Source organism: Hemicordylus capensis, chromosome 4, assembly GCF_027244095.1.
Source record: "Hemicordylus capensis ecotype Gifberg chromosome 4, rHemCap1.1.pri, whole genome shotgun sequence".
In the NCBI taxonomy this organism is placed as follows: Eukaryota; Metazoa; Chordata; class Lepidosauria; order Squamata; family Cordylidae; genus Hemicordylus; species Hemicordylus capensis.
The window spans coordinates 61,349,171-61,374,537 of record NC_069660.1 but is presented as its reverse complement, the minus strand read 5'-3'; the positions used below and the strand labels follow the sequence as shown (position 1 = coordinate 61,374,537).

The following is a 25,367-nucleotide window of genomic DNA, read 5'->3' as shown; positions in this document are numbered from 1 at the left end:
CTGTAAGGAGCAGTGGGTGGCAGGAAAGCAGGTCCAAATGAAAGGTTATGTGGTGTATGGATGGAAGTTGAAGAACGGATTGATGTGGGTATTAGCAGAGAGGAGAGAGAGAGAGAGAGAGAATGAGAAGAATGAGGGGCTGAGTAGGCTAATTAGAAGGTCCTGACACCTCCAAAATTAGCTTCTAGGGCCAACCCTTTGAAACTAGGAGGGGATTAGTAAGTATTAAATAAAAATGCTTGCATGTTAAGGCTGAAATATTCCAGGTAAAAAGCTCAGGCAGCACAGGATGGTAGATGTGTAACTTCTTAGGGCAAGGATCGTGTCCTGAAAAGGGGCAAATGTATACCCCATGCGGTTCACTCATGGTCATCCATGTGCACTGGCAACTTCAGCCCATACTAATCTCTTGCCTATCCCCACCCATTGGCACTAGAGTCAGGACCATTGTAGGAGCAGCGTGGACTACATAATTTCATGCCAGGAGCAATGCTGAAGAGGAAATGGCTTTGTCCCCCTTCCCGTAATTTCCATTTAGCAGAGAAAGCCAAATCAAGAGCAAGGGAAGCACCTGTGGGAGCATGAAATCCAGAATTGCAATGCATTAAAAAAATGCCTGCATCTGCAGTTGTTCCAGCCTCATCATGGGCAAAACATGCTATGGTAGACAGAGGTGCTATTACCCCTGGACTTTAGGGCCAAAGTCCAGGGCCTCCACAGCCCCTGGGGGCCCCCAAATCCACTTTAGTGGTGTAGTCACCTGGCCAAGCATGATGATGCTTAATTTGTGGGAGGGGGGCGCTCCAAAGGCCTTGAGGTCCAGGCTCCAACATTACCTAAGTGCACCTCTGATACAGTAGAAGAAAGCACCTCTTGAAGAAAGAACAAAATGATATGGACCAGCCCAATGCTGATACTGCTCCTAACACAGTTCAGTCACCGACAATTGCTATTGCAATTGCTATTGCAATTGTGGTGTAGGACCTACACCACAACTGCATGTGACTGCAGTATGGAAAGCATTTGTCCATTCGCCCATGTGCAAATGATCCACCATATTGTGTAGACTGTGAGGTTCACTTTCATACTATAACACACTATAGAATCAGTGGTACTCCACTAGGACACAGATATCTGGTATCCGAGGCCCTCTTCTATAAATGTGAGGAAGAACCATAATAAAAAGGCTTACTCTGCAATATCAGCAAGCATAAATACTGTGGAATGGCAAGGATAAGTCGGGCATATACAGTTTTCAGATATTCTACTAATTATGGGCATAAGAGTGCTTTTGACTGATAACGACGGAACAAGACTCTTAAGAGCTCCCAAAGGGAGCGGAAAACCTGCAGCAACAAATGCTGGTTGACTCAGTCCCTTAAAATGTGCTAATTAGTCATTTCCATCCAAGTGCCCTGAATCCCTGATGCATGATTACAGCATTGACTCCTCTGCTTTCATATGGCAGTTTAACTGCAAACTCCTTGGGGCAGAAGCTGTAACCTGGCACACATGCATCATGCTGTGTGTGGAGTTTGTGCCTGGCAGATACTAACAATGAATTTTTTAAAAAGAAAAATTAGCCCATCTGGAGTAGGCAGCCTGGGATCTTCTCTGAAGTGAAACTTGATGCTTTTCAGCAAAGACACACCTCTTCCAGGGTGTTGTGCAAATTTCTCTATTTTAAACGTAGGGACAGGAAATATGAAATGGGACGGCCAGGATCCAAAGTGACGCTGTCACTTAGGCCGAAGTTTATCAACTCTTGACGAAGAGTAAATTAGAGGCTTGTGATGAAGCCGTTGCCACGAGCGCCCTGAATTGTCAGAAGGTTGGAGAAGTTGCTGCCTCTACACTGGCAGGTTTTTACAGCATAGACATTGCTCCTTCTGTCTGGAACAGCTCTGCCGGGCTTTCCCCCCTCTCTCTTTGCTTCTCATGCTTGATTATTTCCTGACTCTACAGTGGGATGGGTCTGTTGCAAAAGATTCTGATTCCTTTTATAGGACTGGTCTTGGCCTTCTGTTTTTATTCAGGAAGGGACAACTTTACACCGGGTAAGTTATTTAAAGCAAAAGGATTTTAAAATAAAAGCAGGGGGGAGAGGGGAGGCAAAGGAACCATGCTGGAACACTTTTTACAGAGGAACTGGTGTACAGTCTAAAATGAAACATGTCTGGGCGTTTCTTGCATAGCTGATAATAGAAGGCTTTGCTTGGCAAGGCTTTGGAATGACATCAAGCAACAAGCAGGGATATTTTTTCAGCAAACAGGTGAGGTGGGAGGCTTGCCATTTGGATTCTCCAAGGGGCTTTGATATTCGGTGTATTTGGAAAGCATTTTATTTTGTGAAAATAACTCAAAGCGAGTGGGAAAGTTGTTAAATGAGGTGGCTGCTTTAAAACTTCTGAAAAGTGCAATGTTCAAAGTGTCTAAAAATGAACGCATCTTGATGTTCAATTAGATTAAAAAATATAAACGTCTCTCTTGGCGTCGCTCTGCATCCTGTTGGAATGTTGGCAGTTCTTGTTGCCGCTGATTTTGGGGGGGAGGGGAGGAGAACACGGGTTGGACTGGAGGACAATTGGGAATGAGCAGTCAGTCTGCAGGCTGAAATGGCTGGTTATCCTCTTGATTCTCTTGCCCTTGGGCGATGGTGTGTGTGTGTGGTGTGTGTGTGTGTGTGTGTGAGAGAGAGAGATTTAGTGGAATCTTCATAAACGGGCTATCCCTGTATCTTGCTCTTCAGAAATGCTGCAAGGGAAGCGTGTGGTTGTTACTGGGGCAAGCACTGGAATCGGTGAGCAGATGGCATACCACCTGGCCCGCATGGGTTCCCACATACTGATCACTGCGCGGACCGAAGCCAAGCTTCAAAAAGTAAATGTCAGAGGCTCATATATGCATGTTTTTCACCAGGCATACTCCGGCAAAGACACATGCATGTGCATACCTCATCTCCAGTCATATGTGTAAAGACTTATGAATGTAGAATTCACATTCCTGTCAGATTGTGCAGATATTCACTTGCTGGTACTGGTAAATTGCCAAATCTGGCATCAGGAAGGAAGGAAGGAAGACAATAGCATTGTATACTTCGTAAATATTTAGATTAAAGCAAAGTGAACAAGATGCCTGAGTTCCATTGTAATGTATGATGTCACCCCTCAACTTTCTGACACAATGCTCCTCTTTCTGGAATAGAGTTTATCACATCTGTGTGGTCCAAAAGCACTACAGCTACTAAAAAGGATGGACTGTCACCACATCACCCAGGATTACACCAATGTGGTAGCCATCTTTTGTTTAAAAAGGGCATTTTATTTATTTTGAACTTTTAAAATGCATGTCTAAAAAAATTCCAAAGCAATGAGAGAGAGAGAGAGAGAGAGAGAGAGAGAGGGAGGGAGGGAGAGAGAGAGAGAGAGAGGTAGGTAGGTAGGTACTAAAACCAACAGAGTAGCTGGTTCAAATAGAAGAACTGCAGAAATACTACAGTCCACTGGAAGCCTCCAAAAGTGTTACCACATATGTAGCTCAGGGCATCTGACATCCTCAGTTATTTATGCATGTTTGTGAGATAATGAGACGGGTCTCATGATCCGCGAGACGCGGTTTGGGGCAGTGAGCAGGGAGAGCTGGCTAAGCCCGCTCTCCCTGCTCACAAGTGGAGAGGGAGCCCTGGGCGGCCAGATCGGCCGCCCACACGATTGCCGGCTCCGTGATGGAGCCGGCCGGGGCTGGGGGGAGTGGGGGTCGCACGGCACCCGCAAGCCCCAGTATGCCCTGCACGAGTGCGCAGGGCATACTGGGGAGACCCCCCAGAGACGGGAGGCGGCTTTTCGCCTCCCCTCCGGGGGCCTACTCGTGAGTAGGCACAATGCGAAATTGTGCTGCGGCTACTCACGATACTAAAAACCAGGTTTGCGGAGCACTCGCTCCGCAAACCTGGTTTTTGACCAGGGGTTCTCAAGCGGGTTACCCTCTCTAGAACCACCGGGCTCGCTGCCGAGCCCGGTGGTTCTTACGATTAACAAAAATCAGGCTAGGCTCTCCTAGCCCAATTTTTGTTAATCGTGAGAATAGCCCCACTGTATATTTTTGCATGTGACTCCAATTTCATACTAAACTTTTCAACATTTGGCATGCATGTTCATTCTCATCCTATGTGGATCTCTAGACAAGGAGTAGGCAGCCTTGGTGCTCCAGCTGTTATTGAACTACAACTTCTATCATCCCCAGCCACAATAAATAACCAGTACTAGTAATAAGTAGATAAATTGTGGCTAGGGATGATGGGAGTTGTAGATCAGTGACAACTGGAGAGCCAAGGTTGCCTACCCCTGCTCTAGACCAGGGATTTTCAACGTTGGGTCCTCAGATATTATTGGACTTCAACTCCCATAATCCCCAGCCCCAGTGGCCTTTAGTTGGGGATTATGGGAGTTGAAGTCCAGTAACATCTGGGGACCCAACGTTGAAAATCCCTGCTCTAGGCCATCCTCTCAAATGTGATTATATATAGCACAGAAATGGAGGTATCTGGGAACTGCTGAAGTATGAAAAGAAGGATTTATTTGTCCTTCTTCATCCTGGAACCTGAGACAAAAGTAACTGAGAAATGGGTAAATTTGGCACCTTATTATTTGGTTTGCATTATTGCAAATCCTTCCTCTTTTTCCATACAAGTCAGGTAGGCAGTATTCTTTCCATTGACTTATGGAGGAAGTAGAAGGGTCTGCAATGCAGAAAACCACTGAAGGGGCACACTTATGGCCACCATGCATGGTTTGTGGCCATAACCACAACGACAGTGTGAAAACCACTGCTGTAGATACATTCTTGCCCTATAATGGTAAAGAGCCAGAAGATCTTATACTAAAGATTGAGTTTAGCTGTAGCAGCTCAGACAGTTCCTTGACCAGCTGAAGCTCAACCTTGTTAATTCCCATGTTTGGCAAGCAGGGCATCAATGTTTGGTTTTGCTACCCTTGCCAGGGAATGCCTATCAACACTGAAGAGAAATATTTTAAACCGAAGTCAATATGATCAAATCAGTCAGTATACTCACAAGGCTCCTGGATAACCAGATTTCTCACAACAGTGAGTGAGCTAGATGTATCTTTCTAGAAGCATCTTTAAAGCTAACAGCATGTGGTCAGTCTGGTAGGGTGGATCTAAGTCTAGAATTCAGTCTATTTGACCACTGAAGTACTTTACAGGAAAGATGATAAAAGGATATATTAGGATTTGTAACCAATAAAATAAAATAAAATTCCACATTTTCATTGCACATGTTTAGATTTCAGTAGCCTTTATATTTTAATTCCTTGGTATATCACAAACAGGGTGCAAAAAATCCAGGTGCCAAGTAGCTATGGGAACCTAAACAACCAGGCCCATCAAATACACCTGGGTTGATACAGGTACTTGGGTCCTAGATAACCTCACTGCTTGATAACCTAAGTGCCACTGTTATGTGAGGTGAGCTGCTGCTGCTGCTGCTGCTAGGTTCAGCTAATGTAGCACAAGCACTTGTGCATGTATGTGTGGGGGTGAATTTTGACGACCTCTCCTTCTTCTGGAAGCCCTCTGTACCACCTGAAAATATGTCCCTGAGGGTTGCACAGCCCTCAGGACCACATTTTCAGGTGGCACAGAGGGCTTCCGGAGGAAGGGGGGGGGACTCTTAAATCCCTGCCCCTCCAACTCCGCAGCAGCAACACAGCAGCTCATCATTAATCAGGATGTTGGCCACTGACTCTTAAGCATGAAAAAGAAGTTTGCATCCCTGTTGGTTAGTTTAGATTATGGCCATTACTGTAGCCATTGTCATGATTTTCAAAGGTTACAAGCCTAATATAGCATTCACAGCAGGCACTGCAGAGACACCAAGAAGGGGGTAAAATTCTAAGGTTAAACCCCAGATAGATACTTGGAAGATGCAAGGTTTTAACGTTCTCCTTTTAAAAAAATATTGAAACTAACAATGTTTCATTTTGATTTTACCAATGAAGAAACTCAACATTCTCCCTGTTGGAAATTTTGACAAAGCTTCATTTTTCAAGTGGAATTCCCCACTGATAAAGCTGAGCCATTAAGCAGACAGACCAAAAATGTGCTGTTCCAAGTCTCCTTGTAAACTGAACTACCCAGCTGCTTCATTGCAGTATAGCACAGGAATTTAATTTGGTGGGAGGGGAAGGGGGCTGAAAGGGCAACGGGCTTCTAGAAATCTCCTCCGCTCTTTGTTTCAGGTTGTCACTCAGTGCCTGAAGCTGGGTGCAGCATCTGCCAGGTACATGAGTGGCAGCATGGAAGATATGGCCTTTGCTCAGGATGTGGTGAAGAAAGCAGAGGACCTATGGGGTATGCTGACTTGGTAATTATATTTTCAGTGCCAACAAGCCCACCATCAAAGCAGTGAAAATGACACTCATTAGCAGGATAAGAAGGCCCGTCAGAGTTCTGCTGTTACTATCATGATGTTCTTCTAGGGCTTGCAACCCCTCTATTCTTGATTCTTAGTCATGGACCTCAGCTCTTTCTGCAGCTGGAATTTGGAGTCCTCTGGCACTGTAGGAACCCAATTACTCTCACACCACACTACTGTACATAATACAAAAGGTTCATATGACGTGCTAGTCCCTGCCTTGGCTGACACACTGGGAACCGAACCAGGGACCTCCCTAGCTAGCAGCATACAACTGGAGGGACTCCAATTTCACCTGAAGAATGGCTTCATTGTCAAGTTTTAACAGGCGCACATACCTTCAAGAACAGGGATCGGCAACCCTGGCTTGCCAGCTGTTGTTGAATTACCACTCCTATGATCCCCAGCCACAATAAATTGTGGCTGGGGATGATGGGAGTTGTAGTTGAACAGCAGCTGGAGATTCAAGGTTGCCTTCCCCTGTGGAAGAAGATACTCATTGGAGTATTCATTTCATCCCATTGTCTCAAAGATTATCCCCTCTTTTTTGCCTCTGTTGAGATGTGATTCAAAGTATTGTCAATCAATCATCTTTAATCAATCAATCATCTTTATTATGGTTAAAGACAAGCACGCAAAGGTTATTATCTCAGAATTGTTATTCTAGAATTATTTTCTGGAGACAGCAGCCCTGTTGCTAATGTAGTAAGCCCAGGAACTTCTGGGTAGAATGGGGAAACACATTGAGCTACTTCCAATGAAGCACCCAGTGGATACTGCCATTTACCCACACAATCTGAGAATTGTGTGGATAAATGGACCAGAGGCAGTGGTGGTAGCTGTTCCTTGCAGGGACGACATACAGAGATCAAGGCGACCTTTCCTGGAAGCAGCTGCTCCAGTCAGCAGTTCTTCCCAGATGGAGCCATGGTTGGCCACAACATGCCATAGAAGTGAAGGCCCCCAACAGACTGCAGGGGTTTTGTGAGGAACAGGTTGTAGGTCACCTGCTTTGCTCTTCCAGCCTAAATCCATACATACACACTCTTCACCACATACAGACACCATCCTGTATGTAAGGCGTTCTAGTCACAGCTGCTGGAAAAGTACTCTCACCAGTGACCCTAGACTTTCCTGGGCAACTCCCTAGCAAGCAAGGCTATCTGCATGGTACATGGTAGTGTGCTGATAGCCCTGCATATTAAGGGATGAATGCATGCATTTTCCACCTGGAAAATACACGCTTGGGATGGTTGTGGAACGATGAAATCTCAACCATTTATTTTACTGTTCTCTCCCTTCCATAAGGAAGGCCACACATCTGAGAGAAGGAATGAGACTGTGAAGTTGTGACAATCTATAGCAGTGAGATGGGGCCAGCTTTAACCTTAAACAGCTGTATGAAGTTGTTTACAGAAATGTGTGCAGGAGGAATGGCATTTCTGCAAAGCAGATTTGCCCTGTTGTACATCTTTGTCACCATGCCAACCAACCTTTTCCGCTGTTACTGCCACATTCTCCCTCTCACTATAGGAGCAGTTAAGGATCACACCTTCCCCTTCCTTCCACCATTTCAGAAATATGTCATTACCCTCTAGAACACACGAAGGTGTGAATGGAAGGCCTGGCAGTTCATCACTGAGCTTCCAGGCAGGCGTGGAGCCAGCTGAGTGGCGGCCTGGGACCAGCCCCACCCGACGGCCCCTCTAACGACGTTCCATGAGTGTGATGTCACACGTATCCACTCCCCGCCCACGAGCAAGCACTGTGGCTTCCCCGTCCTTTTCAGGTAGCATTTGCTGCCTGAAAGCATCTATTCTCCCTTTCTCTCCCTCTCTGGAGGGAGAAAAAGGGAACTAGATCCTTCAGGCAGCAAACAATGCCTGAAAAGGATGGGGAAGCGCTCGCTCGGGGCTCTTCCAGAGCCCGAGCCATGCCCCACTGAGGGCTTCAGCGGCCCCTACCATTGGCGACCCAGGTTCTTTGAACCTGTTCAGACAATGGTGACTGCGCCCCTGCTTCCAGGATCAAAAATCTAAAAAGATCCAATATGTATCAGTAGGGGCAGATATCAAAAAGCAGGAGAGCAAGCAACTGAGCTGACAAATCAACTTCCAGTTGAGCCAAGAGCTGCTTATCCAAGGGAAGGCAGTTCCTGGTCAACCTTTTGACATCAAGACATTACCTTATTTATTAATAAAGTAAAGTTGTGCCATCAAGTCTGTGTCAACTCCTGGCGCCCACAGAGCCATGTGGTTTTACCTGACCAACCATGAATCCACTCTCATTTGCTACCAGAGAATCTACACTCAGAACAACTCAGAAACAACAAAACCCTGGTTTTTGTTGGCACCCTCTCTGCACTACACCAGCACTCACTCTGGGCCTCCCCAGCACCCCCCAAGTGCAGTTATGGGGCTGCTGAAACCTCCATTCTTCCCTATGGAGAAAAACCTTAAAGACGCGTGAACTTCAACAAATCACTTAAAAATCAGCCCTTTGCCCAATTCCTTTCAAATAATTCTGATAGCTTCCTTGCCCCACTTGGGCACTACCACTCACCACACTCTGCTCTAGGCCACCCCTTTCCCCCTGACGGGAAGCAATACATTTGCTGGAATCCTCATTATTTCCTATGAGGAATTCAAAAATACTTTTGAAATTCACCAATAATCAGAGGAGTGTGGGAAGATATCTTTGCCTGACCATATTCCTTGACATATTAAAAGCTATAGGACAAAAAAAAATGCACAGCTTTTAAATTAAGGCTGCAATTCTGTACACACTTATTTGAGAGAAGATCTGATTGAAACCTTTTAAAAAAATTAATAAAACAAAAGCTGGAATCTGGGTGAATCCGGGTGGGCTAAGCAATCCGTGTGAGATGCTTAAAATCCAGCTGATACTCGGAATTCTGGGGGGCATGACAACCCTAGGCTGAGAATAGTGGGGGGGAAACAGGTTAGCAACAAAGACAGGAAAGCCTGCTCTAACTTGGGTCTTACTTCATATGCAACGTTTATTTTTTCTGTTTTCTGGGTGTTTTGAGTGGAGGGGGGCCACTGGTGCTCATTCTCAGCTCCTTTTCAGACCCCTATTATCTCAGAAACATAAAGTTGTGAAATGGCTGGTGAGAAAACAAAAGGGTTTCACTGGAGTGTTTTGCCCTTAAGAAGTAGCAGGGCTTGTAACTGTCTTGAGAGAGTGTTCCTCAAGCAAATAAACTTCTTGTCCAAGTCCTCTTCCCCACTCTTTGCACAGAGTTCCATTACCTTTGCCCATCGGCTTGTCTGTTAACTCAGTTGTCTGAGCTCATGAGCATTCTACCCCATTGACTAACATGGGAGAAAATTTGAGGGGGTTTAGCCTCTTCAGGTTTTTTTCTTCAAATTTTGAACACTAACGTATCTGCGGGTTACCCTGAGTCTGCCAGTACTTCCAACTTGCCCACAGGCACTCCAGTAATCCATCTATAAGGATGCCAAACCTCCATACTTTCAGAAACTGTATACAGATTTCTGAATTGTTTTTCTGCCGCATTAAGTACCCTATGCAATACACAAAACAACAACAACCCACAAATCCCAGAATAAAACACCACACCCATTAAAAGCATTATTTAAAATCAACAGCCCAACATAAGAAGACAATTATCATATTTTAAAAATACTCCTAAAGTCCTAACACAATCCTATGTACATTTATATGGGAGAAAAACACAGCAGGACTGACTTCCAAGTAGATATACATAGGATTGTGCTGCATGTCTCTAAAATCACAAATACAGATGGAGCATTTAACAGCCTGCAAATGCCTGGTAGGAGATGCCTCTGTTGTTTAGAGCCTTTAGGTCCTTTGAGCAGACAATTATTGTAAATAATTGCCCTTGTGAATGTAGGATCACCATATGATAGGTGCCAATTGACAGAACTTGTGTTTGGGTCCATACTTGGTGGCATTTTATCATGGGGTAACCAGAACAGTCTATGTACTGAGCAGATTTGTCAAGATACTCATGCTAGAAAACCTCCAAGGCCACACAAAGGCAAAGCCAGCTCAAGATTTGCAGGCACTCAGGCTGAAACCAGCTTTATAGCTCCTAGGCAGGCCTGAGCCCAAGCAGTGATATTTGAGAAATTACGCGGAGTTGTTAGGCTAGCCGATCAGGACAAAATTCATGCCACCCTCCAATAGTCTGGTATAAATACATTCTCCCCCCACCCCGCCTTTCTTCCCTTCTCAGGAAGCCTGGATATGCTTATCCTGAATCACGTTGGCAGTTCCTACTTCAACTATTTCAATAATGACATTGAGCATGTGCAAAAGCTCCTGGACATCAATTTCCTGAGTTATGTGGCCATGACAGTGGCCGCTCTCCCCATGCTCAAGAACAGTGGAGGCAGCATTGTAGTGGTTTCCTCCATGGCAGGTGAGTATGGACTGCAACTGTGTGAATTGACTCTCTGAGTCAAATTATGATTTCCCTACACAGAAACTATGATAACCACATGTGCTGATGGTCATACAAAAATATGTGTGCTGTTTGCTCACTGGGCCAGCCCAAGGCCTCATGCGGGGTGTGTGTGTGTGTGTGTTTGCTCCACCCTCATTTACACAGCCGCAGGATGGGCCACTCTGATCAGAGGAGAGGAGGGAAGGAGAGGGTGCTGATAGACGGTTGGGCCGTCACTCGCCTCCCCTCTAAGTCGGCCGCTGCTTGGGGGCTTTCCCAGCCTCCCTCCCTGGGGCACAGAATGGGCATTGCTGGTTGTCCTTTTGTGGGGCCAAGTTTGGAATTTTTGGCTCCCCAACTGATTGGCTTGGTTGGGGAGTTTTTTCGCCTACTCCATTTTGTCTTCCCTCTTAGTTAGTTAGTGGTTTGGTCACAACTTGGCAGGTGCAGTGTGGGCTTGGTGGATGTTTAGAAGGGTTTGGTATCAGTGAGCACCCTTGGCCATTTTGAAAGGGTGGAGTGGCCCCACGGTCCTTAGAGGCTTCACAGCTCAGGGGCTACAATTGGCCATTACACCTGCTTCAGAGCTTCACAAACCTTAAAGGCTACACAGCTTGGGGTGAAGAGGTGAAGCCCTAGAAGTTGCCCTGACCTTCTGAGTTGGCAAAGAGGAAAAGGAAGCAGTTTTGCACTGCTTTTACCTTTGAGCCAGGGTGTGTTGCCTGTAGGAGGCTCAGGGAAAGACATAACGTCTGACCTCCTGCCTTGTTAGGCCCACACTGCAAGGGGTGGAGATTCAATATCCTGTTCGCTAATTTGAAACATTTAATAAAGTTGTGGCCCTTTTCATCCAATGATCAGTGTCCTTGCAACTGGGGGTGTGGGAGCAATCAACTGGCTGCAGCGCCCAACTGGATATACAAAAATAAACATGCACAATTTGATCAACTCTTAATTTTCATATATGTTCTTACCTGAGGTACTTCCTATGAAGGAAAAGCAAAATATCTGAAGTGGTTGTAGCTGATCACCATGTTTAGGAATAGCAGGGAAAGAAATTTTCCACAGCAGTACCTCCAGGATAATTTTTCCTCTGTAGTATGTATGTATGTATGTATGTATTTTATTTAATACATTTATATACCACTCCATACAAATAGGTCCCTGGGTGGTTCACAATATAAAAGCAATTAAAACATTAACATAATTTAAAATAAAACGATTTATTATTATTTATTTACACAGTCAGACAGGTGTTATTAACTGGTTTGTTTTATCCAGACATCGAGTCCTTCCCAAGGACCTGGGATGGCTGAATTGTATTGTCAATGTTGTTGCTGTTGTCATAGATATCGTCGCAGAATATAGGCTGTTCCCAGTAAAGCTGCTTTTTGTAATTGGCTGATGGTGATTTCTGTGGCCCCTATGGTGTTGAGATGCTCTTCAAGGTCTTTTGGAACTGCGCCCAGGGCGCCAATTACTACTGGGATTATTTTGGTCTTTTTCTGCCACAGCCTTTCAATTTCAATTTGTAGATCTTTGTATTTTGTGATTTTTTCTATTTCTTTTTCTTATATTCTGCAATAATAATAATAATAATAATAATTATTATTATTATTATTAATTCAATTTCTATACCACCCTTCCAAAAATGGCTCAGGGTGGTTTACACAGAAAAATAAATAAATAAATAAATAAGATGGCTCTTATAAGAATTATTTAAGATAATTTAAAATACAATAAAATTCTAAAACTGAAGCTTTAAAACTATAAACTGAAAGCCTGACTAAATTGGTATGTTTTTAGGTCCTACTTAAAAACATTCAGAAAAGGAGAAACTCTAATTTTGTTAGGATGCAAAACATATCATGTTTGAATTATGTGGATATTTCTTGCCTTTTGGTATCTCTGCAATGATGCTCCCTGGTCATCTTTCCTCTCTCTGCCTGTGACATAATACTATCTGCCTCAGTACAGGGAATGAGCTGTATTAGATGGCTGTCAGGTCTGTATTTCTACTCTTGGGTCCTCAACTGAAACCTGCATGATGGTGGGTTCACATTCATGCTACCCTTGAAACTGAGTAAGGCTAGAGTCAGAAAGATGCAAGGTCAATGCTTAAAAGCAGGCTAAACTTCTGCAAACCTGAGAAACCTTTCCACTGATGGGTTGCCCCAACCTCCAGTTCAGTCAGTCAGACAGTCAGTCATTTTTATTTCAGTCATTGACCAGAACCCCCACTTCTTTAACAAAGTTCACAGTAATACAAATACAATTAATTTCAGTCTACTGACATAAAACCATACTTAAACATCAATCCCAAAAATAAAAATACAAAACTAAAGATCGTGAATCCAATCAAACTGTACAACAAATTCCAGAAAATACAATATAAAATTGAGTTAAACTTAATACAGCTTGGCCTCATCCAATATCTCTGACCTTGTTCTGATAATGGCCCCAAGAAACATAGCTATATTTTCAGCACAGTAATACAGCAGGAGGAAAGAGCTCATGTCCATCCTTCCCATAGCCTAGGCAGAGGAAAAACCATAGGTCGCTCACTGAACAGATCTGCTCTCCAGCCCACAAATCTTGAAGATACCAAAGCCCAGCAGGGTCAATGAAGCAGCCAGTGCAGAATGACTGCTGTTCGTTGTATCCAAACAGCTCCATTGCTAATTTTGACCCAATTCGCAGTTCTATGTAACAGGATCACAGTGCATTTTCTGGCTCTCCACAAAAACTATCAAAATGAGAGACAACTCAGAACAAAGGATGAAGGCATAAAATGAGCTGGGATGCTATACTGGGGAGGGGGAGAACTTGGACTTTATCTGAAAATGAGGTCCAAGTAGGACTCTGACTGTCTTCACATATGAAACTTTCAGGACAGGTGTAGGAGAAGCATACATGTAGTGTAATCTCATGCTTCAGGGAAGCCTGTGTAATTAATCACCGTGTGCTGACTGAAAGAGTCTTTCCCAGAAGAAGAGTGCTGGTTGAGTGAGAAAGACCTACATGATCAGTTCTCCCCATGTGGTCGCATTGTTCACATTCACTCCCAGGAAGTGCAGAATGGCACTATGCAGAAGTGGTCTTAACACTGTTGGGCAGCTAGACATGATGTCAGCCAGAAATCCATTCAGTCTTAAAAACATTGAAAAACAAGATATCCTTTTTTTTTTTTTTAGTCAATTGTGCCACAAGTCTGAGTTTTGAGTGCTTACATAACTTGGGGGAAATATCAATAAAATAATAAGTAAATAAATGGAAGCAGGAAGGAGAAAAACACCTCTCATTGAGACTCAATGACAGATACACTTTGCCACCTTCAGGACCATCACGGAATTTACCCAGCTCTGTAGCCTTTTTTGTTTGTTAGTTTAATTTATTCTTATAATTTTGGGGGGAAATAGCTACAGTGTGCAAAATGCATACAAACTAGATCTGAAATACATAGTTATTTATATATGACTTTTAAGACCAATAGCTATAGACAAGTAATTAGATCAGGTCCTGAATCTATTCATGTGACACGAGCCGCCTGAGGTAATGTGTCATCTGATGCATCAGGAGCACTCTCATCCCGGCTGCTCCAGACCTGGATAGTCCAGCTCCCACATTCAGGCCTTTAACAAGGTAGAACAAACCTGTAGTTCATTCTACAGGCAATCATGTGCACGGTTGCCCTGGGTAGCTGGGCTCCCAACCAGCCCACCACCGTTTTAGGCAGCAAGCCAGGGCGGGAGGGAGGAGCAGTTCCACAGAGCGGTGCGTTTGCAATAATGAGAGCACTTGCTCCACTGCTCATACATTGCACACTGGGCTCCCAGAGGACCCAGTGTGAGCTTTCCCTCTCCTGCTGACACTCTGCCACTTGCTTCCCCGCACTAGTGTGGGTGTGCGAGTGGTGATGTTCTGTCAAATGTCCTGCTCATCTGCAGGGAGGAGCCTACCTCCCTGCCAGCACTCCCTGGTGCTAGGTTAAGTGGTCATGTGAATGACTTTATTACATTATTATTAAGTTCTTTTAAAAGAGATTTACTCATATAGGAACTGACATTTCTCTTCCTCCTATACTAACATTTAAAAATTTCCAGTCTGACATAAGAACATAAGAGCAGCCCTGCTGGATCAGGCCCAAGACCCATCTAGTCCAGCATTCTGTTTCACACAGTGGCCCACCAGATGGTGCTGGAAGCCACAGACAGGAGTTGAGGGCATGCCCTCCCTCCTGCTGTTACTCCCCTGCAACTGGTACTCAGAGGCATCCTGCCTTTGAGGCTGGAGGTGGCCTATAGCCCTCTGACTAGTAGCTGTTGATAGACCTCTCCTCCATGAAGTTATCCAAACCCCTCTTCAAGCCGTCCAGGTTGTTGGCTGTCACCACATCTCGTGGCAGAGAATTCCACAAGTTGATTATGCCCTGTGTGAAAAAGTACTTCCATTTGCTGGTCCTAGATCTGACATCTTGACCATGCTGCACATTATAACATCTTACAAATTTTTTACAAATAATTTCCTACATTTTACAAAGCCTATGGCTTTCCTAACCCCTTTTCTTCCTTTTTAGAATCTGATTACATGTCTCAGTTTAGCCATACTAAGGATGTCCCAGGTGTTCCTTATCCCATCTCCTGTTACTCACCTCTGTACTCTTGCTGTACTTCTCTTGTTCTAGGTAAAGTTGGCTTCCCATTTGTCGTTCCTTATTCTGCCACAAAGTTTGCTCTGGATGGATTTTTCAACTCCTTGAGGCAGGAATTTGTCTTCCAGAATACCAATGTTTCGATCACACTCTGCATCCTCGGGCTCATCAACACAGGTACAATTACTCCACAGCTTCAACAACTGTAAAGCCAGTGGCTGACATCCTGACCAAATTTACTCAAAGAAGTCCCACTGAAATCAAAAGGGCAAGTTCAGCATGCTTAGTTTGTTCTTTTAATTTCAATGGGACTTCGTCGAATAAATTTAGTCAGGATGTCAGCCAATGTGAATCTTTTGGTGATCTTTTCTTTTTGTTCTAACCTCTGTCACTGTAGATAATAACAACATAAAATACCAGTCAAGAAGCAATGCTGTCCTGCATCTTTTTCAAGTATGAACTGCCCATAAATTTAGTTTGATGGTTCCCAAAGAATAAAATATGTACATTGTTTATGACAGAAGTAGGCAGGTTTTCACATGAATGATGAACAGTTCTGTCTAAGCAGAAAGCATCCACCTCCATCTACAGAATATAACATATCTTCCTCTTCACAGAGTTGCCCTATTGTTTCTCTGTGTCATAAATTATGTTAAAAAGGGGGGTCCTTAGAAAGGACAGTTTTTAAAGACACGTTTCTAGGCCAAGAGACTCCAGACTCCTTTCTTTCCATTCAAACTTTATAACTGCAGCTATACACACTAGAGTTGCCAACTTTCCAGGATTGGCCTGGAGTCTCCAGGTATCAACATCAATCTCAAGGTCACTGTAGAAAGCAATCCTGGATAGCTAATGGTTGTCATTATGAAAAATACTGGGGGGGGGGGATTCTCCAGGAATTGATTCCATCAGAGTTGGCAACCCTAGCACACACGTACACAGAATTTGTAAGAGCCTTGGAAGTGGGCCAGTGCACTGCGAAGCAAATGTCTGAACACTCTTAAAGAATTCTTTCTAACCATCAGTTATCTGATGCATGAACTGCAGGGACCTGGTTGTATGACATCATTAGCATATGGCAACCAGCACAGAGAGGCATTTTTCACACTGTCAACACATTACCCAATATTGGAGCAAGCCTACCTATGATTACGATCCATATAATGCCCCTGGAATTAGTTCTCTGAATTCCGCAAAGTAAGTCAGTTTCTCAGTCTGATTTCCAGAAAAGGATCTCACTTCACATACATACTGCATGCACACACTTGGGAAATTGAACTATGCACAATTTAATAGAAACAAAAGATTTCACAGTGAAAAAAATGCATCCCATTTACCTTATCAGGCAAAGTTATGATTTTTTAAAAATCAATATTCAGCGGCTGATATCCAGACCAGTGCTGCATGGGCGTAGCCGTGCTGAGTTCCAGACTAATGCTGCACTGTTGTGCAAGTGCAGACAGGGTTGATTTTCACCAATCTCCCCTTCCCTCCAAAGCCCACTGTGCATCATGAAGATATAGGAACATAAGGAAACTGTATATACCAAGTCAGACCATTGGTCCATTTAGCTCAGTATTGTCTACATTGACTGGCAGTACTTCTCCAGGGTTTCAGACAGGGATTTTCCCCAGCCCTACCTGGAGATGACAGGGATTGAACCTGGGACCTTCTGCATGCAAGGCAGATATTCTACCATTGAGCTATGGCCCCATCCCCATGGGATTTACTGCAATAGTAATCACATTCCATATGAGAGGAACTGCAGGTTCAGGCATTTGGGTATGTGCATGGCTGAGCAGCCAATGGAGTAAAGCTACCATCTATGGGATTATGACTGAACCCTTCTAAATCAGAATTCCCTGTAAACATAATAAGGGAATGTAAACTGGGATTAGACCATTGTGAGACAGATTAGTTTTACCCTACTGATGATGTCCCTGAGGGTCACACGACCCTCATGGACATATTTTAATGACACACAGTGGGCTTCAGAAGGAAGAGGAGACTGCCAAAAATTACCCCTTTCCCAGTAGTCCATTTTATTTATTTATTATTTCTCGGTGTACACTGCTTTGGAAACTTTTGTTGAAAAGTGGTATATAAATATATGTTGTAGTAGTAGTCTGGAACTCAGCACTGCTTGCACCTGTACTGGTCTGGATGTCAGCCAACAAAAATAAGTAACTCTGCTCAGTTTAGGAGCTTGCGCAAGAAAGCATTTTTGACTGAGTTCCTAAGCTGTAAACACTTAGTAATGAGGTCCTTTTCTTCCCTTAGAATCTGCCATGAAAGCTGTTTCTGGAGTGTTTGTATCTTCTTCACCAGCACCAAAGGAGGAATGTGCACTAGAAATAATTAAGGGAGGAGCCCTGCGCCAACGGGAGGTTTATTATGAATATACATCTACGAAGATCCCTCTGTTGATCCGGGATTGGGCTCCAGGTCTCCTGGATTATCTCATCAGGAGGAACTATAATGTGGAAAAACTAAAAGAAAAATAACTGTAATCTTCTGGTGCCTTTGCTTGTCTCTACATCTCTTATGTTATTTTACATAGGGCTGTGGTGCTGCAGCCATGCCCTCTTCTAGCTCAGGCTGTCTCTCTTTAAGATAATACAACAGTAGGGCTCTGAAAATGGTGGTATCCTGTATGCTGTTACATACAGACCCCCAATCCACTATAGAATCTTGGGATTCTAGACTGCAAACATATGCATGACATATTCAAACATATTCAAAAAGCATGAATATCGACTATAGTTAGGTGGCTTGAACCATACTGAGTCTCATGTTCATGGCAGATGTTTGGAGTGCTCTTTAGCTGCATCCACACAGTAGCTTCACATGCTCTGAACTGGATGTTTTAGAAGAAAACAGGATTTGAAGAAGCAAGTCCATGATATCAGAAATTATAATGTGGTCTTGGGTATCATGCACTGTCATCACTTTTCTCCTTCATGTGGATTCTGCTGCATGAGCAGAATCCACCTTTTATCACAAGTTAACTGCTGTGTAGACAGGTGAGGAGTGCAAGCTCCATGATGCCTCCTGGCTTACAGAGATAAGGTGCACTTAGAATGGAAATTAAATGTTGTCCAAATGTAAGCTTTGGCAAAAAATTCAAATGTGACTTTTAAAACATGAAAATGTTCATCGTTCATTTTAAAAATGCAGTTTTGAGGGGCATGTTTAGAAAAAGCTAAATGATATGCCTGATGGATAAAATGTAAAGCCATTAATGAATGTCAAACACTATTTTGGACCTAGTTTTACACTAAACCACCCAACACCCATATTTTGAAACATTCCCCCTGCAAAAACAAAAAAACAAAAAACAAAAACACAGCCACAAGGGGAATATAAATCTGAATATACCTCCTAGGCAATTGAATTAGATGAGTGGATTGAAAATTTTTCTGCAAATTCATGTTCACTCCAGATGTACTGAAGTACAATACACCCAAGATCCTGGGCTGGGAGGATCTGAATAAATGAATCCTTGGATTACTTCTCCCAGTGACCTCAGATCTAAAAGCTCACAACCTTCATTTTTATTTTTTTAAGTCTGGTGGTCTGATCTCTGTGTTATAACTACAGATTTAAATGGCTTACTTTCATCAGGATAAGGAATATCTTTGTACTGAAAACTTTTTGGAAAAGCAGCTTTTTCTGTCCAACAGCTCCCCCTCCTGGTGAATGAAATCCAGGTAGCACAGTGAGCTAAAGCATCCCAATGAGCTGAAACTGGATCACGACAGCTCTTACAATTACTCAGTGGCTACATTCACACATAATGCCATGAGCAGGCATGAATCTTGGGCTCACTCCCTCTCTTCTTCCTCTGCATACAATGGGGAGGGGTGTGGCAATTAGAAGCATCCATTCCTAGTTTCTTGTAAAAAGTGGTTTGTCATTTTGTCAGAACTTGGTTAACTAACCTTTGCATGCACCATAGTTTATCATGAATCAAACCATGGTTTACAATCCTGGTAACTGCAAACTATGGTTTGTCAGATTTGGAAACCAGTACTGGAAACTTCTAATTTGTTCCCTTCACATGTGGAGAAGTCTGAAACTCATGCCTGCTCATCTTAGAATGCCAAACCATGGCTTGATGTTAACGTCTGGGTATCCCTAGACTTACAGTGGAGTGAAAGTCTGTATCAGCATTGCCTAAATTTTTAAAGGTACTCTCATATAATCCACTGGTGGGATATCTGAAGGTGAAGTTGCAAGTTACACTATAAGTCATAGTTCATTTATTTATGGCAGTCTAATTGTAAATATGAGAAAATAGTATCTTTGTCCCACAGCCAATACCACTCAAAGAGATTTCAGGACAGCAGTACTTGCCCTCCATTTGAATCTGTTTTCCATTACTTTTGCAATGCTCCTTGTTTCTACATTTGTTCTGTTGGTCTGGATTTGTCTTCAGCCATGTCAAATAGCTGCTAGAGTTCAGTACATCAAGCTAAACCCTAAGTCATTTTGACCTCAAGCTATCCTCTCCTCTCCAAGGAGGGCATATTTATTATCCGCATTGTTCAGAACATAGATGTCCCACAGAACAGGTTTCCTATTTATAGAACTCCGGGGGACACTTTTTAATTCCTGTGAACCTCCAGTTCTCCCCCAAATCACAATCATTTCATTCAAATAATAGATTCATAGTTCTCCATAAAACATTGCTTCATTATATTTGAATAAAAAATTGATAGCCTTTCTTCCATCCCTTCCATCCTGAAGAATTCTAGTCCTCATTTTGAAGCCCAAGGGCTGTAAGGGGCAGCCAGGCAGTTCCTACACAAAACAAGGAAAAACCTATAAGGGCTGTTCCCACGATCCTAGACTGGGCTGGAGGGGGTAGGAGAGCCATGTATGCTTCTAACTGGCAGTCGTGTGAATGCAAAGATCAAGGGGGGAGGAGAGGGGCATGATCATGTGCGAGGCAGGAGCTGGGTAGGATGGGTGCACCAAACCCACATTCTGTCCCCAGTATTTTATAGAGTTGGGGGATGAAAAGTTGTTCCCCCTAGCTCCTGGCTCCCACACAATCACTCTAACCTTTAACCTGAGCTTTGCATGCACACAACTGCCCATCGGGAGCACACACGGCTCTCCCTACCCTAGCTGGGCACTCCTCCAACCTTGTTTAGGGTCATGAGAACAGCCCTATAGTTTTCTCGATGTCAGGAATGCTGGATATCCAGCAGCTCTCTCTTTGTCTTTGACATATGGATTCCCTAAAGGCTCAGTAAGCTTGGTAAATGGGAAATTAGTTCTTTTGAAAAGCTGGCTCTTGTAGTTCTACTGTATCAAAGAACTGGTTCTCATCCTTTGTCACTGCAAGCCTCCCTTGTCAAGGAACAAATTATTTGAAGTTCCCTAACAGTGACTAGAGGAAAATTAAGACAAATTGCTGGGTAAAGCTTATGCTGTTCCCAGGCATAGGGCCAGGTAGATCAATGCAAAATGACTTAAGAAGTGCCACATGGGCCCACAGCATGAGAGACACCTTACAGAAGGAGGCAGGGAAGCCTTTGCAAAACTAAGGGATTGTTCCATTGTTCCCCAGCATCATAAATCAACACAAGTGTAGAGATATACAATTGTGATTGTCCTTTTGGTGAGGTCAGGTGAAAATTAAGTTGTGCTTTGTGTCTTGGCCCAGTCAAAACAAACAAATGGCAGATGTCTTCCCAGCCATCTGTTAATAATAATCCCACATGGAAGCCCACTTCATACTTGCAGAATGTTAGACTGAGAACTGCATCGTCTTTCCCCCTCACTTTGATCAAACTCTCTTGCTTTGACGTGAAGGCAAGCCATTTCTAAGCTCCATATCTAAAGCCAGCTTTCCAAAGCAGTTCAGTATTCATCACTGGGAGGTCATCTTACCCTCCACATTGTGTTTTTCTGAATGTGGAGCCACAGGTAGCACTGTGGGGTTTGCTGGGTGTGTATTGCTTTAGAAAATGAGTTTTGTTCTAGTTGATATGAACTTGAAAAGCCTGCCACAAGTAATTTGTCAGTTGCACTGGTTATACAAAAAAAGATACTGGGCTCTCCTGTGCAGTGATATACTTATTCTCCACTTTCCCAAGAGATATAGAATTGTAGGCAAAGGATGGGGAAGTAATGTGCAACTGTGGAAGTTCATTAAAATAATATATATGATAAAGAATGGTTTGTGCTGTTTTCCCTTTCTCCAAGAAAACCAAGATATTTCAGGGCTAGGAGGTTTTCATATCAAACCTACCCTAAGCCTAAGAAAAACCAGTTTGGAAGCAGATAAAACAGATATGATGAATCAGTTGGCAGACGCATGCCATAGTGTCTGAGGCATGGGGCCAATTGGATTAACAAAAGATGGAGGGAGCAAAAGTACACATTGTGATGTAAGGGTCTCAAGAGAATAGAATCAATGGCTTAAAAATACAACACACAGCTATCTGTATTCTCTAAATTGCAAGGGTAGAAATAAGGGCAGATGTATATTCTGCCGCTTGAATCAACCACAATCTAAATTCTAGGATAGAATAATAACACTTCGGTTTAAGAGACGGGTTAAAACATTTACAAATTATCTTATGCACACACAAAAAGGGAAATTGTAAGTTAAGGCAGGTGCCTCTATGCCGTGTAAGCAGCAAATTTACACTCTCATTTACTGTGCTTGTTTATGACTTAGCCTCCATACTTCCAGCCTTTTCTTTGATCCTTCAGTCCCTGTTTTCTTTCTCTGCAGGTTGCTGTAACACTGAAACTGGGGACAGTGATATATTAAACTTTTAAAAGATATGCGTCTTTCCATTCTGAACTCTTAATTCTGAAAACCGACCTCTTGCATAGCTTATCTTAAGCTGCAGAGCTCAACCTTGTGCATGTTTACTCTTAAAGGTAAATGTAACTATGAGGCTTATCAGAACATCAGATTTGCAGACTTGCTCTGTTCTGCTTCAAAAGTCTAAAGATTTAATTTATTTATTTTAAACTGCTGCCAACTGCTTGAGAAGGCCAATCCAACGTTTCTTTACTCATAAATGCAGGACTCAATCTCCTCCTCACTCCTGCTAACGTGTGTCTCATGATGATACAGACTCTAACCCCAATGCCCCCAGACTTGTGCCCCTCTCTCAGCATTTCCCCTCTATCACCATTCTCCCCACTCCATCCGCCCTCCATCACGACTAATGTATGCCGTTCTCTCTAACCCAAATGAAAACATATAGAGAAAGCAGTGTGTGGCTAGGTGGCTACTGCCCCACAGTATCCTGATCATTAGTATACCACCAACCTGCACAGGAAAGCTGAGGGAATATGTGGATGCCTGGAGACTAATTTGTAAGCCTCCATTTGTATTTGTTTGTTTGTTTACTTCCTTAACTGCTATATTTATGTATTTATATATCTTGCTGCCCATGAATTCAAATTGATTTACATTACAGTTTAAGATGATGGCACACAATCTAATGGACACAATACAGAATGAAAGTATAGTGACTGTTGGGGTGGAAAGCTAGTCTTGTAGTGCTGAACGTGTATATACAGGTGAAACTCGGAAAATTAGAATATCGTGCAAAAGTCCATTAATTTCAGTAATGCAAATTAAAAGGTGAAACTGATATATGAGACAGACGCATTACATGCAAAGTGAGATAAGTCAAGCCTTAATTTGTTATAATTGTGATGATCATGGCGTACAGCTCATGAAAACCCCAAATCCACAATCTCAGAAAATTAGAATAGTACATGGAACCAAGAAGACAAGGATTGAAGAATAGAACAATATCGGACCTCTGAAAAGTATAAGCATGCATATGTATTCAGTACTTGGTTTGGGCCCCTTTTGCAGCAATTACTGCCTCAATGCGGCGTGGCATGGATGCTATCAGCCTGTGGCACTGATGAGGTATTATGGAAGACCAGGATGCTTCATTAGCAGCCTTCAGCAATTCCGCATTGTTTGGTCTCATGTCTCTCATCCTTCTCTTGGCAATGCCCCATAGATTCTCTATGGGGTCAGGTCAGGCGAGTTTGCTTGCCAATCAAGCACAGTACACTGTATACTTTTCAGAGGTCCGATATTGTTCTATTCTTCAATCCTTGTCTTCTTGGTTCCATGTAATATTCTAATTTTCTGAGATTGTGGATTTGGGGTTTTCATGAGCTGTACGCCATGATCATCACAATTATAACAAATTAAGGCTTGACTTATCTCGCTTTGCATGTAATGCGTCTGTCTCATATATCAGTTTCACCTTTTAATTTGCATTACTGAAATTAATGGACTTTTGCACGATATTCTAATTTTCCGAGTTTCACCTGTAGTGGACACAGATATAGTGGGCATAAGGAAAACCTGGTGGCAGGGTTGTTCCTGTGGGGGGGGGGGGCGAATCAGCATGTGTGGGGCCTCCTTAACAATTCATATCATTACAGAATCATACTGATTGATGACATTCAGTGTAAATAGTGTGAGTGACGTTTTTGGACATGTCCAACTAGCTTGGACATATAATGCATTTCTAAAGAAATAAAAATAAAAAGCACAACACATGCTTCACAGTTCTCAGACCTTCTGGGTTGCAAATCAACTGGAGCATAGTGCATTTATAAATAAATAAATAAATAAATAAATATTGTTTGTTCCAGAGGTTTTTGTAATTTTCTGCCATGAAACAAGCCACTTAGAGGATTATTTTGATGCCTGCCACCTCTCACCACCGCCGGGCGCGGCGCTGCTGCCTGCCCAGCTGGGCTCCCACCTCTTCATGGCGGCCCAACCACTGCCTCACCGCGGCCGGCCCGGACCCACTGCTGCCCCAACGCATCTGGCCTGGGGCAAGACGCAGTGCCTGGCCACCTGGACTCCTCTTGGCAGCACTCCCTGGTGGCCGCCGCCACCTCCTCCTCACCACCACCACCGCCTCTCTACCCTGGCCAGAGATGCCGCCGCCTCACTGCCGCCCGCTTCTGCTCCCTCTTCTTTCTCTCCCTCCTGGTGACCCAGTCTCCCCTGCCCTCCCCCCACCTTCTGCCCCAGTCTGCGCCGCTAGCACACTTTCCTCACTGTGCGGCTCTGGCAGCTGCTTGGGCTCCTCTCAGCAGCACGGCTCTACTTCTTGCCTCCTCTCACCCCCGCTGGGCATGGTGCTGCCACCCACCCAGCTGGGCTCCTGTCTCTTCATGGTGGCCCAGCCGCTGCCTCACTGCAGCTGGCCCGGACCAGCTGCCGCCCCACCGTGTCTGGCCCGGGCCGGGCCCGCGTAGCTCTGCTGCCCGCCCAGCCGGGCTCCTCTCGGCAGCACTTCCTGGTGGCCAACGCCACCTCCTCCTCACCGCCACCACTGCCTCCCCACCATGGCCAGAGCCGCCGCTGCCTCCCCACCGCCCGCTTCTGCTCCCCCTTCTTTCTCTCCCTTCTGGCAACCAGGCCTGGGCCTGGGCCTGGCTCCCCCACCCTCTGCCTCTTTGTGGCGGCCCAGCCGCTGCTTCACTGTAGCAGACCCGGACCCGCCACCATCACCTCCTCACTGCATCTGGCCCGGGCCGGGCCTGCACGGCTCTGCCACCCACCCAGCCTGGGCCTGCCTCCACTGCCGCATTCCCATGTATCCACACACATTTCTGCCTGCCACGTACATCTGGCTGGCTTAGAGAATTAATTATATAGATATTCCTCCCATCCTGCCCTACATCTATCCTCAATAACAAAGCCCTATGCCAAATCATTCCAGGACAGGTGATCTAAAGGCTGGGGTCAAAGGGGGGGTTGCTTTACCCTTTTTTATGAAGGCAAAGGGCAGATTCTTCCATGTGGGGGT

General features: G+C 44.1%; 1 protein-coding gene across 2 annotated transcripts; it reads left to right on the top strand.

Annotated features, from left to right (window-relative positions):
* Window positions 1–1,469: 1,469 nt before the first annotated feature.
* HSD11B1 (hydroxysteroid 11-beta dehydrogenase 1) lies at window positions 1,470–22,341 on the top strand. Of its 2 annotated transcripts, none has more exons than XM_053250420.1 (6): window positions 1,470–2,057; window positions 2,750–2,880; window positions 6,258–6,369; window positions 10,677–10,862; window positions 15,571–15,714; window positions 17,818–22,341. In XM_053250420.1, the coding sequence occupies exons 1-6, from the start codon at window positions 1,970–1,972 to the stop codon at window positions 18,039–18,041; spliced, it is 885 nt and encodes a 294-aa protein (XP_053106395.1). In that variant the 5' UTR covers window positions 1,470–1,969; the 3' UTR covers window positions 18,042–22,341. The 2 variants fall into 2 exon arrangements, with proteins under 2 accessions (XP_053106395.1, XP_053106396.1); XM_053250421.1 differs by lacking the exon at window positions 1,470–2,057 and adding an exon at window positions 2,217–2,273 and having other exon boundaries at window positions 2,750–2,800.
* Window positions 22,342–25,367: the final 3,026 nt, after the last annotated feature.

Coding starts and splice junctions, on each gene's coding strand:
- HSD11B1 (XM_053250420.1), top strand. CDS start 1,970: ATGGGTCTGTTGCAAAAGATTCTGATTCCTTTTATAGGACTGGTCTTG. Junction 2,058..2,749: donor AAGGGACAACTTTACACCGG/GTAAGTTATTTA, acceptor CTTGCTCTTCAG/AAATGCTGCAAGGGAAGCGT. Junction 6,370..10,676: donor GAAAGCAGAGGACCTATGGG/GTATGCTGACTT, acceptor TTCCCTTCTCAG/GAAGCCTGGATATGCTTATC.